The sequence below is a fragment of the Quercus lobata genome, chromosome 4 (assembly GCF_001633185.2).
Source record: "Quercus lobata isolate SW786 chromosome 4, ValleyOak3.0 Primary Assembly, whole genome shotgun sequence".
NCBI lineage: Eukaryota > Viridiplantae > Streptophyta > Magnoliopsida > Fagales > Fagaceae > Quercus > Quercus lobata.
In genome coordinates, this window is record NC_044907.1 from 76,337,246 (window position 1) to 76,355,656 (window position 18,411).

General features: G+C 33.7%; 1 protein-coding gene across 1 annotated transcript; it reads left to right on the forward strand.

The window, feature by feature from the left end:
* Positions 1 to 220: 220 nt before the first annotated feature.
* On the forward strand, positions 221 to 2,071 carry LOC115985827. The gene is made up of 2 exons (XM_031108728.1): positions 221 to 1,472; positions 1,560 to 2,071. Exons 1-2 carry the CDS (start codon positions 221 to 223, stop codon positions 2,069 to 2,071), a joined length of 1,764 nt encoding a protein of 587 aa, XP_030964588.1.
* The last annotated feature ends 16,340 nt before the right edge of the window (positions 2,072 to 18,411 follow it).

Below are 18,411 nucleotides of genomic sequence, written 5' to 3' on the forward strand. Positions count from 1 at the left end.
ATTGCTGAAAAAAAAAAAAAAAAAAAAAAAAAAAAAAAAAAAAAAAAAAATGGTAGTCAATCATGAAAATTGGTCATTACATTCACCCGGTAATGCTATTGAACCTTGGAATTTTGGCCCACCTTCTTATGTATGTAAGCATTGTGGTGCTGTGTTATGGTATGAAGAAAGGAGTGTAAAATCTAAAAGGCCTAGAATTCCAATGTTTTCTTTGTGCTGTATGGAGGATAAGGTGAAGTTGCCTTTACTTAGAAAAACACCTCCTCTTCTTAATGAGTTATTAGATCCTCTTGGTGGACAACGATCTAAAACATTTAGAACTCAAATAAGGAGTTATAATGCAATGTTTGCAATGACATCTATGGGTGGCAAGGTGGATAATAGAGTTAACGATGGTAGAGGCCCATACATTTTCAGACTTAATGGTCAAACCCATCATAGGATTGGAACACTTCTTCCTAATAATGTTGAGGACCCACAATTTGCACAGTTATATTTCTATGATACTGAAAATGAAGTCCAACATAGAATGAATGCCTTTAGTAGCAGTACAGCTAATAAAGACCTTGATCCATCTATTGTTGATGCATTGGTCAAAATGTTTGATGAGTCAAACAATTTGGTGAAGATATTTCGTATGTCTAGAGATCGTTTCATAGAACGTGATATTCATCATTTAAGATTACGTCTTATTGGCTCACGAAGTACAGATGGAAGAGAGTACAATCTTCCTACATGTTCTGAAATTGCTGCAATTATTGTTGGCGATATTGGTGTTGATAATGCATTTCATGATATTATTGTGGAATTAAAAGTAGGAGGGTTACATAGGATCAATGAGTTGCATCTGTCATACATGGCATTGCAATATCCTCTTTTATTTCCATATGGTGAGGAGGGCTTCAGGCTTGGCATATTGTACAGAAATATAGATGAGACCAGATCTGACACAAATAACTTCGTTACTATGAGAGAATACTATGCATTTAGATTGCAAGAGCGGGATGGTGAGGGACATACATTAATTTCTGGTGGCCGATTATTTCAGCAATTTGATGTAGATGCCTATACATGTATTGAGGCAATAAGACTTATGTGGGTGAAAAGTAATCAAGAAAAGTTGAGGATTGAACTGTATAATGGATTGAAGGATGCAGTTATGAGAGGTGATACCACCCCTGCATCTGCTGGGAAAAGATTTGTTTTACCTTCAAGTTTCACAGGAGGTCCAAGGTATATGATCGAAAATTACCAAGATGCAATGGCGATTTGTAGATGGGCTGGCTACCCAGATTTGTTCATTACCTTCACATGCAATGCAAAATGGCCGGAAATTGAGCTTTTCCTATCTAGGAAACCTGGGCAGAAAATTGAAGACCGACCTGATGTGGTTGCAAGAGTATTTAAGATAAAGCTTGATCAACTTTTAAACGATTTAAAGCATGGTCAACACTTTGGAAGAGTAATTGCAGGTACACTTTGGAAGAGTGATTTCTTATTCCTTTTGGTGTTTATAATTACTCTATATTAATATATTTAACTTGCTATTTTGGTACCAGTTGTCTATACAGTTGAATATCAAAAGAGAGGCCTACCTCATGCACACATATTGCTTTTTCTGCATAATGATGACAAACATCCTACAGCAGCAGAAATTGACAAGATAATCTCAGCAGAAATTCCAGATTTGAAAAAGGAACCGCTGGCTTATGATGCTGTCAAACAATACATGGTACATGGTCCTTGCGGATCTGTAAATTCAAAGGCAAGTTGTATGATTGAGAACAAATGTGTGAAACACTTTCCTAAGAAATTTTGTTCTCAAACCACAATTGATAATGATGGTTTCCCAATCTATAGAAGAAGGAATAATGGAATATATATTGAAAGAAATGGAGTCAAACTCGATAATCGATATATAGTTCCTCAAAATATTGATTTATTGGTGAAATTTCAAGCTCACATAAATGTCGAGTGGTGTAATCGTTCAAGGTCTATCAAATACTTATTCAAGTATATTACGAAGGGACCTGATCGTGCAACTTTGATTCTTGAAGAATTTACATGTTGATGCTTCTACTGGAATGCAAAATATGACAGACACGAATGAAGTTAAAGCATACTTAAATTGTAGATATGTGTCTACCATAGAGGCATGCTGGAGGATATTTGAGTTTGAAATCCACTATCGACAACCTGCTGTTCAAAGACTTAGTTTCCATATCGAAAATCAACAGCCAGTTGTTTTTAAAGATACAGAGTATTTAGATAACGTTATTAATAGACTAGACATCAGAAAAACTAAATTTACAGAGTGGATGAAAGCAAATGAGTTGTATGAAGAAGCAAGAGAATTAACTTATTCTGAGTTTCCAACAAAATGGGTTTGGCATAAAAAAGACAAGGAATGGAGATTGAGAAGTCTGGAAGATGTATAAGGCGTATATACTATGCTCATCCTGCAAGTGGAGAGCGTTTTTATTTACGGATGTTATTAAATGTTGTTAAAGGAGCTCGATCCTTTAAAGAAATAAGAACTATAAAGAATGTAGTATATTCAGATTTCAGATCAGCATGTTATGCGCTTGGTTTGCTTGATGATGATAAAGAATGGCATGAAGCTTTAAATCATGCATCACATTGGGCTTCAAGAAAACAATTTTGCGAGCTTTTTGTCACAATGCTGATTTTTTGTGAAGTTTCTGACCCTTATAAACTATGGATTTCGAATTGGCGGTTATTATCTGAGGATATTCTTCATTGTCAGAGAGTAGTTTTACGCTATGACAATTTACATCTTGATGACTTCCAATTGCAGAATTACGCACTTAGTGATATAGAAAAAATTTTGATAAGAAATGGAAGATCTTTGCAAGAATTTGAAACAATACCATATCCAAACACATTGCTTTTGAGACAATGTAATAACAGAATATTACAAGAAGAATTGGATTATGATAGAGATTCTTTGGCAGTGGAACATATTGAACTTTTTAATGGTCTTAATTCTGATCAAAGGAATATATATGATGCAGTAATTGATTATGTTTTGAGAAATAAAGGTGACTTCTTATTTGTATATGGACATGGAGGTACTGGGAAGACTTACCTTTGGAAAACCATTATATGCTGGCTGCGTTCAGAAGGAAAGATTGTCATTGTAGTAGCATCATCTGGAATTGCTGCATTATTATTGCCAGGAGGGAGAACGGCTCATTCGAGATTTCAAATACCAATAATTGTAACAGACAGTTCAACTTGCGGAATTAAACAAGGTTCACAAATTGCAGAACTTATGACAAAAGCAAGTCTTATAATTTGGGATGAAGCGCCTATGACACACCAAAACTGTTTTGTAGCTGTTGATCGTTCACTAAGAGATATATTACATTTTACTGCCAGCTATAGTACAGACAAACCTTTTGGAGGAAAAACAGTTGTTCTTGGTGGTGATTTTAGACAGATTTTACCGGTTATACCAAAAGGACGAAGAGAACAAATAGTTGAAGCATCAATTACCAAGTCTTCATTATGGAACAATTGTAGAGTTTTCATTTTGTCCAAAAATATGAGGCTGACACAAGATCTAGGTGATATTGGTGCAAGAGAATTTGCTGAATGGATATTGAAAATTGGTGATGGTGGACTTAATGATAGTGAAGGTGAAGCATTGATTGAAATACCACATGACTTACTAATTCAACCTGGTAGTCATCCTTTCAACGATATCGTGAATGCTACTTATCCTGACTTCCAAGCTAAATTCAGCGATTCAAAGTACTTAGAAGAAAGGGCAATTTTAGCTCTAACAAATGAAGTAGTTGAAGACATAAATGATTACATGATTGACCTTATCAATGTTGATGAAAAGACATATCTCAGTGCAGATTCAATATGTAAAGCTTCAACCAACATTCTAGATCAAGATATGATGTATCCAACAGAGCTTCTCAATTCATTGAAGTATCCCGGTATTCCAAACCATAAACTTAGGTTGAAAGTGGGATTGCCAATAATGCTACTTTGAAATTTAAACCAAAGTGCTGGACTTTGTAATGGTACCAGGCTTTTAGTCACTCAGTTATCAAAATGGGTTTTGGAAGCTCAAATAATATCAGGATCTCATGTTGGAGATAAAGTATTTATTCCAAGAATAGTTCTTTCCCCTTCTGAATCTAAATGGCCTTTCGTACTAAAAAGAAGACAGTTTCCAGTATCTGTTTGCTTTGCTATGACAATTAATAAGAGCCAGGGACAATCTTTGAAATCTGTTGGAATTTATTTAGAGAGACCAGTTTTCAGTCATGGACAGTTATATGTTGCCGTCTCCAGAGTTACAAGCAGAAATGGTCTTAAAATACTTATTGCTGAAAATGATAATGGCGATCACTTTCATACAAAAAATATTGTATATAAAGAAATATTTAATGGTCTACCAAAAGCTAACACATATTATCTATTAAAATTATTTTGCAGTTGATGATAATGTAAACTAGATTGTCACTTTTATTGTAAACAGTAGATTTTACTCTAATGTTATATATAAATTTTACTAATGTTTACATTGTGCAAATATTTTAGATTTATATCGCAATGAAGTACAAAACTTTGAAGCAAATAGCAATGAATGAGGGATGCAGTTAACATAGCAAACAACTATGACCTGATCAACAATGCTATGATTTCGGTTAACTAATAGGTAAGTTTTAAATTTTTTTTTAAATAGAAAATAACATTAAAAAAAAAAAGGATACAGAAATCTAAAAAACATTTTCCATATCTGCTATGGGGAGTTATTGATGATCTTAGTATTGATATATACACTTCACATGAAATTATAATTTGTGTATACACCAATTTTACACTATGTTTTTCATATAATATATATTGATAATGTACAAGATATTTCACATTTAGTAGTAAAAAGGAAATTACTATTTTCGTGAAAATCTTAAGAGTCAAAGAGAAAAATGATAAAATGTTTGCCTCGGTTGTTGTACCTGTGATATACTTCTTACCAATTATTATATTACTGTTTGAACCTAACTGTATTTATATTGATTTTTTTTTATTTTTTTGGATTAGTTGGTCAAAATATTTTGGTACCGTTTGATTTAGTAATTATGATATTGAAATATGCTGTCATGATCTATATGTTTGATTGATTTCTTATTTAAAAAGTCTCTGCCAGTGAGTTATAGAATGAGTTAATGGAGTTTCATCATTTCATCCATTAGTATTTTAAAGAAGTAATTTGCTAAACATTAGGTGATTCTTCATGTGGTGTATTGTAAGTTGAATTTCAGAATGTATAAAATTGCAAAGATCAACCAAAATCCATACCTGAGAGAACTACATTTCACAAAATCAACCAAGTATGGTGACATGAGATCATATGTATCCACAAGGAAAAAGTTATATGTCTATATATAGTATCAATATTCACCACTATACTACTCAATAGTACCCAGAGGCCATAGCAGTATTTCATCATGTTAGGAAGGAAGCAAAGCCACTCCAAGTACACTGGCAATGTACTATAGAAGTTAAAATAGAATTAAAGTAAAAGAATTTTGACACGACAAACACCATATTAACAAAAAATGAGCATGTAATCATGATCCCCAAAAGGGAAAAATAAGTGATTAAAGATCTATTTAAGCTGACTTTATTCATTAGAAAACATAAAATCATTGAATCTGGCCAATAACACAAAGGAATTATAGCAGAGAAGGATTTGATTTATTAGAGTTGAATTAATACCACAATGTTTTGAGAGCAGATTTGCAGAAAGCAAGCAAAACTTGACGTTGAGCTTTAGCTCAAATGGCATCTCCATACCTTCTAGGAATAAGATTGAGGGTGATATATAGACATGGGAAAGAACAATTCAATATAAAGTAGAGAACAGAAGTCAGAAAGGCTTCTTATTGTAGACAGAACAACTCTATACATGATGAGTTTAAAATTTTTAAAAACAGCAGACTTCTTAAGTCACAAAACATAAAGAACTACGTTGACTCATGGACATATGTCTCATGTGTCAAATAAGAGAAAGTCAAAGTTCAAAGACTCATCTTAGGAAGTCAAACTACATTTGCAATACTCTAACGTTGAGTTGGTTTATGAGCTCTAGCAATGTCAGAGGATTGAATTTTTTTAACTTGGAACTTCAAAAACCAAATATTAGCAACCACAATTTCTTAAATTTGATTGTAAAAGGAGAGAGTTTTTGATTTGTTTATAATATGATTTGTAGTGTAGTTTTTTGGTCTTTTAGAATCTGAAAGTTGCTGACTAATTAAAATGAGGGGTTTGTTTTTATGATCACATGAATATTACACTTTTTTTTTCCCGTTTGCATCCTACTGATCATATTCTGAACTAAATTTTGTGGGATGTGTATGGTTGTGGTGCAGTGGGTATTCAAAGGGGGGAGGAGCGCTAAAAAAGAGAAAGTGTTATCACTATTCGAAATGATGCAGCAGCTAGCACGGTAACATCAGAAGAAAAAATAGCAACTACAAAATTCTATTTAGTTGCCAGTTCCCGTTTTACATTCTACCTGATCTGCTGTTTTTGAAGAGTTATTGAAATCGTAGAATTTTGAAATCTGAAACTGTAAAGTTTGGGTATCTTATATTTGTATCTATTTAATTATTAACCTCAATCTTTCATACTGTTGAATACTTTGTTTTGTTGAATTTGAGTGTCCATATGTTGAATTAGCAACATTGTCACATTTGTGGCTGTATTAATGGCGTGGAAGATTTTTTATATTATTTTTAAAATGTATTTGAACAATGGTAATTTGTACCATCTGTTTAGTGTACAGTTTTATAGCCTGAATTTTTTCTTTCTTTTTTACATGCTTGCTTTTTGTTTCCTACGTTTGATTCAGGTACTAATTTTAATTTTAGATGGACCAAACTCCATATTTTGGGCAAAAAATTAGTTACTAGAATGATGATTACGTTATGTAGAATAATCCTTTCATGACCATTACCACATTCATGCCCTTTTACAAACAATGATACTAAATAGAATGGTTAAAATTATGTTCAATTGGTGCTTCACTTATTGTTTTGCCAAATACACAAAAATCTCAGAATTAAAACTCCAGATAAATTCTTATTGTGGGTTTATAACAATGCCCAATTTCCCATTTGGGTAGGCCCATACCTTAAGCTAAAAAAGCCCAAACCATTTCATCTAATAAACCTGAGACCTATAGAGTTATTTGGGTAGGCCCATACCTTAAGCTAAAAAAAACCAATCCATTTCATCTAATAACCACGAGGCCTATGGAGTTATGTTGGAAAATCATATACAATAAAAGACAATCCCAAGCCCGGCCTCAGTCATGAGAAAAAAAAGTCATTGATTGTATGATAGTTTCTGTTACTGAAGTAAAATAAGCCTCAGATGAGATCCAAAATTGGGCCAGTCGGAATAAGCTGATCAAGCCCAAAATTGATGAATCACCCATTCAAGTGGTGCGATAACTTTTTAATATCTTCAAGCAGTACACTTATTCGGCAAAACACACAAACAAAAATAGAGAATCTCTACCCCAATTGTTTCAACCGCCATTCCTTCACTACAACAGTCAACAATAAACTATTCAGAAGGCTTCACTGAAACAACAAATTATTTAGAAGGTTAGCATGTTTTTTTTCCTATTCAATTACCGTTCCCAATTGTGTATAACTGCCCACAGACCATTTCCTCTCTATGGAATTTAATTATCTAGGGTTCTTCTTTTATCTCTATTGAAAAACATATGAGTTCTAACTTTCTCCTTTTTTATTTTAAAATTTTTTTTTTTTCCATTTAGGAAATTTTTGTTAAGTTTTCACTTATCTTTTCCGGTTGTCTTTGTGTTTTGTCGAATACTGAAGAGTATAAATTTGTTGATGGTTTTCCTTAAACTAAAATTATGGTTTCCCTAAAATTAATTATTGCATATTAAATTCTGTTTTGCCGCATTACTCAATAAATATTAGTTTTGGCTATCTTTTTCTCTAATTTTCCATTTATTTTTACAATTTCTTGATATCTTTTACAGATTTATATTACGTAAATCAAACTGAAAGTTTGGAATGCCCTGATTTTTTTCCTATTTATGTCATTTTTATTTTGATTCAATTAAAACTTTATTTTGAATTAAATTGACATGTATAATTATTATGTCCCAATTAATTTATTTCCATTTTTTCCAGTGGTCAAATAATGGTCACAGATTGTTAACATTGTTTTTATTGTTGATCCTGCCATGTTAATATTGTACATAAAGAAATATTGAATAGTACATACAGACGTAATACATACTGTTCTTTAATTTGAAACTGTCAATAATATAAGTTTCATTGTCACTTATTTTGCAAATGATAGATTTTATTCCATAATTATATATAAATTTTAATGATGTTTAAATTGTGCAGATAATACAAATTCTAATGAATATGGAGTACACAACATTGAAACAGATATCAAGTGACAAAGATAACTCAAAAGTGAAAGTTAGAGTTTTGCGAATGTGGGATGCAATTAATATAGCAAGCAACCATGATCTGATCAGCCTCGATATGATATTGGTTGACAAAGAGGTAAATTCATAATTGATTTCAAAATAAAATAAATTTTACTAATATTATTTTATTGATTGACGAATAATTCATTTGAAATGGTCATAGGAAACATTGATACATGCAAGCATCAGAAAGAATCTTGCTCAAACTTATCGTTCATAACTAATTGAAGGGAGCATATATACAATTACAAACTTTTTAGTTGAAGAAAATAAAGGAAACTATCGTCCAGTACATAACAAATTCAAAATACTCTTCAATTCAGCAACTTCAATCTCAAAATTCAGCGGAATTGATCATTCAATACCTCAATTCCAATTTGAATTTGCTGATTATGGAACAATAGCTTCCCGTTGTTATGACAATACTTACTTGAGTGGTAATTTTAATTATTTTACAAGCCAAGCATCTACTTTTACAGAACAAAAAAATAATGCAATTCATAATTTAATACTAACTATTATATATTTTTTTTTAAATGTGTTCTTTCCAGATGTGATTGGCATATTGGACTACATTGGAGCCATTGAGGAGATCAAAACAAGAGGGCGTCCAACAAAGATAAGAAACATTCAACTATTGTTAGAAGAGTAAGATCTATATACATTTTTTAAAACTCATATGTTATAATTTTCAAATAACTCAAACTTACATATAAACAACTTCAGGACCAAATCAATTCAAACAACTTTGTGGGGAAATACTGCACATCAAATAGATGATGATTTCTACAAAACAAATAAAGGGCCATTTATTGTAATAGTCACTTCAACTATTGTGAAAACTTTTAGAGGTAACAATTGATTGAATCATTTATCAAATACATAATATTTATGTATCTATAATGCTTAAATTTTTTTACAATTTTTTGTAGGTGACTATCAATTATCATCAACTTTTGCAACAAAACTGTGTGTAAATTTAGACATTCCAGAAGTTGCAGAAATTAGAAACAAGTAACTACTATTACACCTTTTCTTTTAGAAAGTGTACCTACTTTGAAATACTTCTTAAATGATAGATAGCTTAAAATTGCATAAAACAGATGCTATAGAAGTTAAAAAAGAGACCAGCAAGTATCTTTAAGAAAAACATGTTTATTTCAGTTTATTTAGAATGCAATACTAGGTATCAACAATTAAATATGTACAAACTGTTCTGTTATTGTTTTATTGAGTTATACCTAATTTTGGGTTAGATAATCCTATATGTAAATTAATAATAAACTAATGTTAATGTTGATGCATAGATTGAACACCACAATAGACGTAAATGTTAAAGAAATACTCCCAAAGAGACTACTTAAAGTACAAGATGAAGAACTTGCGTCACAAAATAAAAAAACAGTTGCTGAAATAAAGAACTTGGAATGGAACTCAGAGACAAAGGTAACAACTATAGTCTTATATTATGAATTTATAACTATTTATGTATTTTATAATAAGAAATAATTTTATAAACCGACTAAACTTTGTATTATAGGACTTGATGGTAACATGCAATGCCAAAATCATTAATATCAACAACAAATATGGATGGTATTATGTTGCATGTCTTATATGCAAAACAAAAGTGAAACAAGTCAAAGGAGTTTTATGGTGTGAACGTTGTAAAAATGAACCAAAGTTTGCAGTCCCAAGGTAATGAAAAAAAAAATGATTTGTAAACATAAGCACAAAATATATATAATACTCTACTAACAACTTTGTATCTAAAATAGCTATAGAATACAAGTCGAAGTACAAGATGAGACCGGATCAACCACATTCATATTGTTTGACAAAGGAGCTGAGAAAATTATATCGAAAACTGCAAAAGAACTTGCAGAGATGCAAGAAGAGGTAATTTTATATATAAATGTCAGCCCTATATCTTTATTATTTAGAAATTGAAGTTTTAATACTTTCTTACCAATGTTATATATGCACACACACAAAAACACATAAATTCACGCACCATTTTCTATTTTTTAAAAATAAAATAAAAAATAATTGCACAAGACATGATGCATGTATATATACAAATTTTGCTAACAGTATGATACTTTATTCATACAGATCTTGAAATTAGATGAGAATATTTTACCAAAAGAGATTCAAAAAATCATTGGCAACAAATATTTGTTCCAACTGCATCTTGATGAATATAACTTGAAGTATGGAAAAGAAGATTACACAGTTTCGAAGATTTTGGATATGGAAATTTCACATAAGCAAAATGACTCATGTAAAGTTGAGGAACATCAGGTAACTGAAGCATACTTACTTCACCTTGGTTACTATATGATTCAAACATTAGTTTACACATAATTTATGATACATATTTAACTGATATGTAAGAATACAAATTATTGCAGAACATATTGGAGGAAATTGTAAGAAAACCAAAAAAGGACAAGTACATAGCCGGTCAAAAAATAGAAATAGGAGAAACATCTGTTGAACGATCTGAATTAACCGCTCCTACAACTACTGAAGATGGAAGAACTGGTCATAAAAGAATGCCCCTGCAAATGCTTCAAAAACGTCAAAAGGATACTAGACAAAATGCATCGAAGAAAAAAAAATTCTGAATTCTAATGTATATACTACCTTACTGAATGTACATATGTTTCTTTAGAACTACCTTACTAAATGTACATATGTTTCTTTAGAACTACCTTACTGAATGTACGTATGTTTCTTTAGAAGACTAAACTGAATGTAAACAGAATGTACTGTTAAGTTACTATGATTGTATTAGTGCTTTTTAAGTATTTTCTTTTGGTTCAAACACAAGCTTCTGATATGTGAGTGTATATTTATGTTAAAGCTCCTGCTATATATTGATCATAGATTAAGACATCTGCTTCTATATTTTTCTATTATGTCTTATCAAAACAAATTTCTAATTTATCTGAACACATTATGCTGAACTATGATTTTTATGAATCAATATTTTGTTCCAGAGTGCTTCTGTAGCTTCGAACATTTGCTTTCAAAATATATAGGATCATGGACAAAGTAAAAAAAAAAAAAAAAAAAAATTGCATGATGCCATGAAACTCTATCCTTAGAATCCTTAAAACTTTTGTGAAAAAACCGTATTTTGTTGTGAGAGAAGTGCAACTCAAACTTCAAGATTGATTTAAGAACAAATTAGAAACATGTTAATTCAATGAAAACCTGAAAGAAGTTTCAACTTCAAATATAGTAGCTTTAATTTTAGAATCTCATGCGAGTGTATTACCTCCACAAGTAGCATTTACTTCAATTAAAATAGAATGTTACAAAAAAAAATTTTCTCTTTGATTTGGATATGAGCTAAGTAGATTTGGTTATCTACTGAAGATGGAAGCACCCGTCATAAAACGATACTGCTCCAAATGCTTCAATCATATAATTTTTTTTTTTTTCCTTTGATTTGTATATGAACTAAGAAATTTCAGTTAGTCTTGAGTGTTTTCGTTGTATTAATTAAACAAAAAAATTGATAACTAACGTATCATACACACTTTACAACAATTTTTTGCTTTTAAAAATTATTTTATTACACAAATTTCTCCGCAACTTATGAGATTTCAAATGATCCCGCGCATTGCGCGGGTTAAATACTAGTTATGATAATAGTGGAGTTTCAGAAGTGGTGACCTGAAAATCACCCGGTGGGGTTTTACCATTAGGTTTTCCCCATTCGTAAACAAATCACCTTGTTATTTATTTTCCGCTGCATATTTAGTTTATTGGTGATTTATTTGTGCTATCACGCGTTTTCATGATAAATTGATTAATTAATAACTTTGCTAATTAATTAATTAATTTCTATCACAAGGAGTCATTCAGTTTGTGGCCTATCACTATTCGCATTAGCTAATGCAAGAGCTGCCTTGTCCCATTTGAACTTGGCTGTTATGGGTTTAGTGTACCCAATCTCAATGGAATCCCATACGGACTCACCCATAGCACACAAGAAAGCCCTTATTCAGACCTTTTAAAAGGCATAATTTCCCCCATCGAAGAATGGTGGGGCATCCATCATAAAGGGTTAAGGATCACACTCAGGTAATTTAACCACAACGAGTGTACCTACTCTGATAGCAATTGAATGCTAAAAAATGTGTGAAAACACGAGAGCTATTTAGTTCCCTAAATTAAAGATACGGCTCGATTGATTTTACTCTAATTTAATACTAAGTGCGGAATAGAGTAAATGTGAGCAGATAAACAAACAAGTTACTCTAACCCATAAACATTATAACATAGTAGTAAAATGAAAGGTAAAAGAGTAGAGAAGAAGAATGCAAACACAAGATAACATGCCGATGTGTTATCGAAGAGGAAACCGAAGAACTTGGTGAAAAACCTCTGTGTCGTCCTTTAAGTGGTAATCGATCTACTAGACAATTAGTTGGGATACATAGCTTAGTAAGAGACCTTTCAAGCCTAATCTACCAAATTTACCTAAGCCCTCCAAGTTCTTACTCTAATAAGGCTTCTCGGAACTGTGTCTTGTCTAGCTCTCGAGATCCTACAATAAGGTCTGTAAGGTTGAATTTATTCAACCATCTAATTGGCTTTATTTCGTGCCAAATTTGCTTGTATTTCAGTATTTAGTAACCCTGTATTTAGGTGGGTTTGTTGTAAGGGTAGTGAGTGAGATAGAGTGAAGTTTGCTCAAGAGTGTGCAAGAAAACAGAGACTCGCGGCTTGGCCTCGCGGGTGACTCACGGCTGCAAGCCGCTAAACGCAGCACACGTGCCAAGCATGCCGGAAGATGAACAGTCATGCTAGCTGGAGCACTACAGGACAAAACAGGACAACTGGCCATACGGTTATCTCGCGACTGGATCTCGCGACTTAGTCAAGCCGCGAGGTCAAGCCGCGAACCACCCTTATTTTGTAAATCCTAACGTTTCACATTCCTCTCCCACTCCATTATAAATACCCCTTTTACCCACAAATGTAAGAGAGCTTCCAGAGAGAATTTTGAGAGAGAAACCCTAAAGAAAAACAAGATTGATTCACCCACAATCTATACATTAGAGTCTCTTCAAATTCCTCAACTCTCTTCCTCTCCATTGTCAAATCCTTGAGAGGCATTTTACCAAACCTTGTTCTCACCATTTTCATTACTGTGAGAGAGCTGTTTGGATTTTTGGGAAGCAGTTAGGAAGGAACCAATCTTCATTGGTTGATGCTACGGTCTAGTAGCGGAATCCGGGAAGTTAGAAACGAAAAAGGTTCGGCGCAACCTCGTTAGAGCAAGAAGCTTGGAGGGCTTAGGTGCACTGGGTAGATTAGGTTTGGAGGGTCTATTGCTGTCCATGTATCCCAACTATATTTTCTAGTAGATTGTTTACTGCTTGGAGGGCGGTGGAGAGGTTTTACGCCGAGGGCTTCGGTTTCCTCTTCGATAACACATCACGTGTTGTCTTTGTGTTTGCATCTTCCTTCCTCTTTATCTTTACCTTTTTATTATCTGTTGTGGGTTGTGATTTTAATTTGGCTTAAATAGTTTTACCAATTCCATATTATAGCTTATGTTAATTTTCCGCACACTAGTTGTTTGACATAATGCTTGAATTAGTTAAGTTGTAATTTGAAGGTCTAAACGTTCAAGGGTGTTTCTACACATATTTGAACTTTCATTTGGTATCAGAGCGGGTACACTTTTATTGGTTTCAATACCATTATGTGATCCTTGACTCCCTATTGAGATGGATCGGTCTCAATCCCTAAATGCGCCTCCATATTTTGATGGTAGTAATTATGCTTTTTGGAAGGTTCGCATGAGAGCATTTCTTTGCTTAATTGATGAATCTGTTTGGGATGCAGTTGAGATTGGTTGGACCAGACTTGAGGCAGCCAAATCCACATGGGATAAGGCAGTACTTGCTGCATCTAATGCTAACAGTAAAGCACTCAATGCTATTTTTTGTGGTGTGTTTTTAGATGAATTTTACAGGATCTCCCACATTACCATTGCCAAAGAAGCATGGGAGATATTGGAAACCACCTACGAAGGCATGAAGAAAGTGAAAGACACCAAGTTGCAAATGCTGACCACTCGGTTTCAAGAGCTCAAAATGAGTGAGGATGAGTCTTTTGACTCTTTCTATGGGAAGCTAAATGAGGTGGTTGTCAGCAAGTTCAATTTGGGGGAGAAAACGGAAGATTCTAAGATTGTAAGGAAGATCCTCCGATCATTGCCGGAAAGTTTTCGTGCTAAAGTGACAGCGATTGAAGAGAGCAAGGACCTTGATGACATCAAAGTCCAGGAGCTGGTTGGTTCTCTTCAAACTTATGAGATGTCGCTACCCAATCAACGGAAGAGTAAATCTCTTGCTCTTAAGACCATTAATGAGAAGGTGGAAGATCAAGACTTATCGGGAGAAGATGTGGTTGACAAAGATATTACATACCTTGTCAAAAATTTCAGAAAATTCTTGAAATTCAAAAATAATGGCAAATTTAGTGATAAAGGAAAATTCCAAAATTCAGGAAGGGAGAAAAAGGAATTCAAAAGGAAAGATGGAAAAGAATCTCAACCTACACAAGGTGTCACTTGTTTCGAATGTAACGGGCATGGACACTTTAAGAAGGAATATCCGAATTATTTGAAATCGAAAGGCAAAGTGTATGCCACGACATTGAGTGACTCGGATTCATCCGTCTCAGAATCTGAAGAAAACTGTGATGGAGAGGGGAACTACTCAGCTTTTATGACTATTGCTCATGTTAAGTCTTCAGACGAGCTGAATCTGCTTGTACAAGACTTTGGAGAACATAGTGATGAAGAATCATTGGGAATTGTTGAAGAATCAGATGCTGAAGAATTAGATGCTGAAGAAGATGTAAGCACAGCCAATCTTCAAGAGAATTATAACTCACTCCTGGAGAAGTCGGGTGAGTACACAAGGGTGGCCAAGGCTGCTGTGAGAAAAATGAAGAAGGCAGAGGAGGATTACAAAAGTCTCCTAATCCGTTACAGGGAGGCCAAATGTGAGATAGAAACACTGAATGGTGAACTGTCCGAAACTTACACAAAAGTGAGATTTCTTGAGCAAGAAGTTGTGCAAGCAAATGCTAAAATAGAGAGGGTCACCACCAAGAAGCTAGATGATGTTATTTCATCTCAAAAGAGTTTTTCAGACAAATCCGGATTGGGATATACCGGTGGAAGTAGCTCATCTGAAACTGTCACTAAAGAAGTGAAGTTTGTAAAGGCTAAAGATCCAGTTGGAGTTGACCTTACTGCTGAGAATTTCAAGATGGAGGAAAAGAAAAATGTGGAGAACCAACGGTTGTTGAATCCCCGCAATCAGCATGTGGGCAGGTCTGAATCTCGTGCCAAGTCACGTCCACGACCACAAAGAGGACCTAGAGCAACCTATGTGTGCCATCATTGCGGACTTCAAGGGCATACTCGACCAAATTGCCAAAGGCTGAGAGCAAAGAATAGTGCAACTCCACAAAGGTCACGAGGACCTAGAAATGATAAAAGAAATTGGGCAGGTGAACAATCTAGAGATCAAAATGGTGATCCCGGAATGATGAACGTGATGAAGATGATTGGTGCATTCACCAACTGCTTGGCAAGCTTCTCACGAAGGTTTGAAAGCCCTAACTCCCATACCCAATCCTATAAGGAAATCACCCCAAACGCAAGTGACGTGTGGGTGAAAAAGGGTAATCATGCATAAGCATTACAACATGTCCATGCATTAATACTTCCTATGCTTTGCGACGATGTTTGTTTGTTTGCTTGTTGTTTTTACTGGTGGCTGTTTGCTTGTCTACTTGTGCATACTTTTGATTTTTGTTTAACAATCTTTTTCTTCTAGTGTCAAAAATCCAAAAATCACATAAAAATTAGAAAATCAAAAAGTTTGATTGACATTGTTGAGCTTTTGTCTCAAAACCTGTTTTGCCATGTACCTTTATACTAATGGCTTTGTGCATTATCGAACATTACTTGTTTCTTTGCACTCATATCACTATGGGAGAAATCTTGAAATCTATGTGATTGTTGTAAATAGATCTTCAAACTTGTCATGAATGATTAGTGAATGGTTATGATGATCTTGAGACATGCATAGACTTGTGTCTATATATCTTCCCACTCTTTATTTTTGTTTTTGCTTAAAAGAGCTCACCAAATGTAAATCTCCAAATGAAAAGAGATATTGAGCTGCAAAAGCCTGTCGCACATTCTAGTATTCGACTAGGAAAAAGGGTAAGCGACGTAAAATTAAAGTGATTGTTTATTCAAAAAGCCAAAGGCTAGTTCATCAAAGTGAAGTATCAAATATGACTCTCACAATGAGAGGTGATTGTCTCAAATGATCAAAATGATCAAATGTGTTGATTGAAAGTGGAGTCAAATGTAAAGCTCCAAGATATGTTATCAAGTTTTGTGGGAGGTCATAGATGCATATTTCTATAATTGAGATGGATCACTTGATCTAGTGCTAATTGTGTATGCCTTGGTTGAATTGATCATTGAAACTTCACATTAGACTAAGGACTATCTCATTGTTGATATCCACACATAACACACAAGTTTATGTTCAATAAATGCCATATTCATTTGTGTGATTGTACTTGATGAAATGTGTTTTCACATGCTCAATCTTTGTTAATTCAAGCACAAAAAGATTTTTAAGTGTTTTAGGTGTTTTTGGAAAGTATTTTGTTTAAGAAATCTGAAAATTTCAAAAATCCAGTTTTGCCCTGTTTTGGCGGCTCAGTCGCGGGTAAGTCAAGTCATGAGACTCAGTCGCGTCTTCGCGGGTCATTTTTGGCGACTTGTTCGCGAGTGGAAGGTCCAGTCGCGAGGGTTACTCAGAGATTTTCGCGGCTCAGCTCGCGGGTAGACCTTCCAGTCGCAAAAAACACTTAGAAAAATTTTTCAAACCTTTTGTCTTTGAGTGTTTTGGCGGCTTGAACTGGCAACTTTGTGGCGACTCACTTCAGTCGCGAAAAACGCATGTTTGGCAAATATTGAGGCAGTTTTTGAAATCTTTTTCAGTTTTTCCCTCGAACTTTTTTTTGTGACTGTTCATTGTCTCTCTCAATTGCTCTTACCCATTCTCACCGTGTCTCCATTTTTGCACCTCTTTGTTGCTTCATTTCTTCTCAAAATCATCAAGAAAAGGTATGGGTCTCGTTTTCCTTATCTCATTTTCCTTGCTTAATGATTGTTTCTTGCCATTTGGATAGATACTGTGTTTGAAACATTCCTCTCTTTAAGTGTTGGGTATGGCTTGTTTTGTTTGTTGTTGTTTTCATCCGTTTTCATGTTGAGTGGTCACATTGTGCTCTTTCATTGTTCTAATATTTGCCTGTTGTTGATTCTGAAAATCGTTTGTTAAATGGGTTTGGTATTTATGTGTCTTGCTCCATTCACTTGTTTGTGTGTTGTTGTTGGCTTGTGGTTTTGGGTTTTCTGTGTTTTCTGCTAACATATCATGTGTGATGGCATCTTCAAAATATTCCTTTAAAACAACTTCGTTTTCTAAGTATTGTATCTCACTGCCATGTGTTCTATTTTGAATGTTCTAATTCTTCAATTTGAAATTTTATCCATGTTCATATCTTATGTGGTATGTTTAATGATATCCGTTCTTAATGTTCGAATGTTGTCTTTGTATGCATTTCATGATCATGGAAAATTGTCTCATTGACAGTTCTGTTTGAAGTTGTGTCTCTATATGTTCTTTTGCACTATCACCATTTTGCTGCACCTGTCATATTGTGCACCTTAGTATTGTTGGAAGTTTGTTTAGGTCTGAACTGTCTTAAGTTTGTATTGAAATCTCTGTTTTTCCACTTCTATTTGC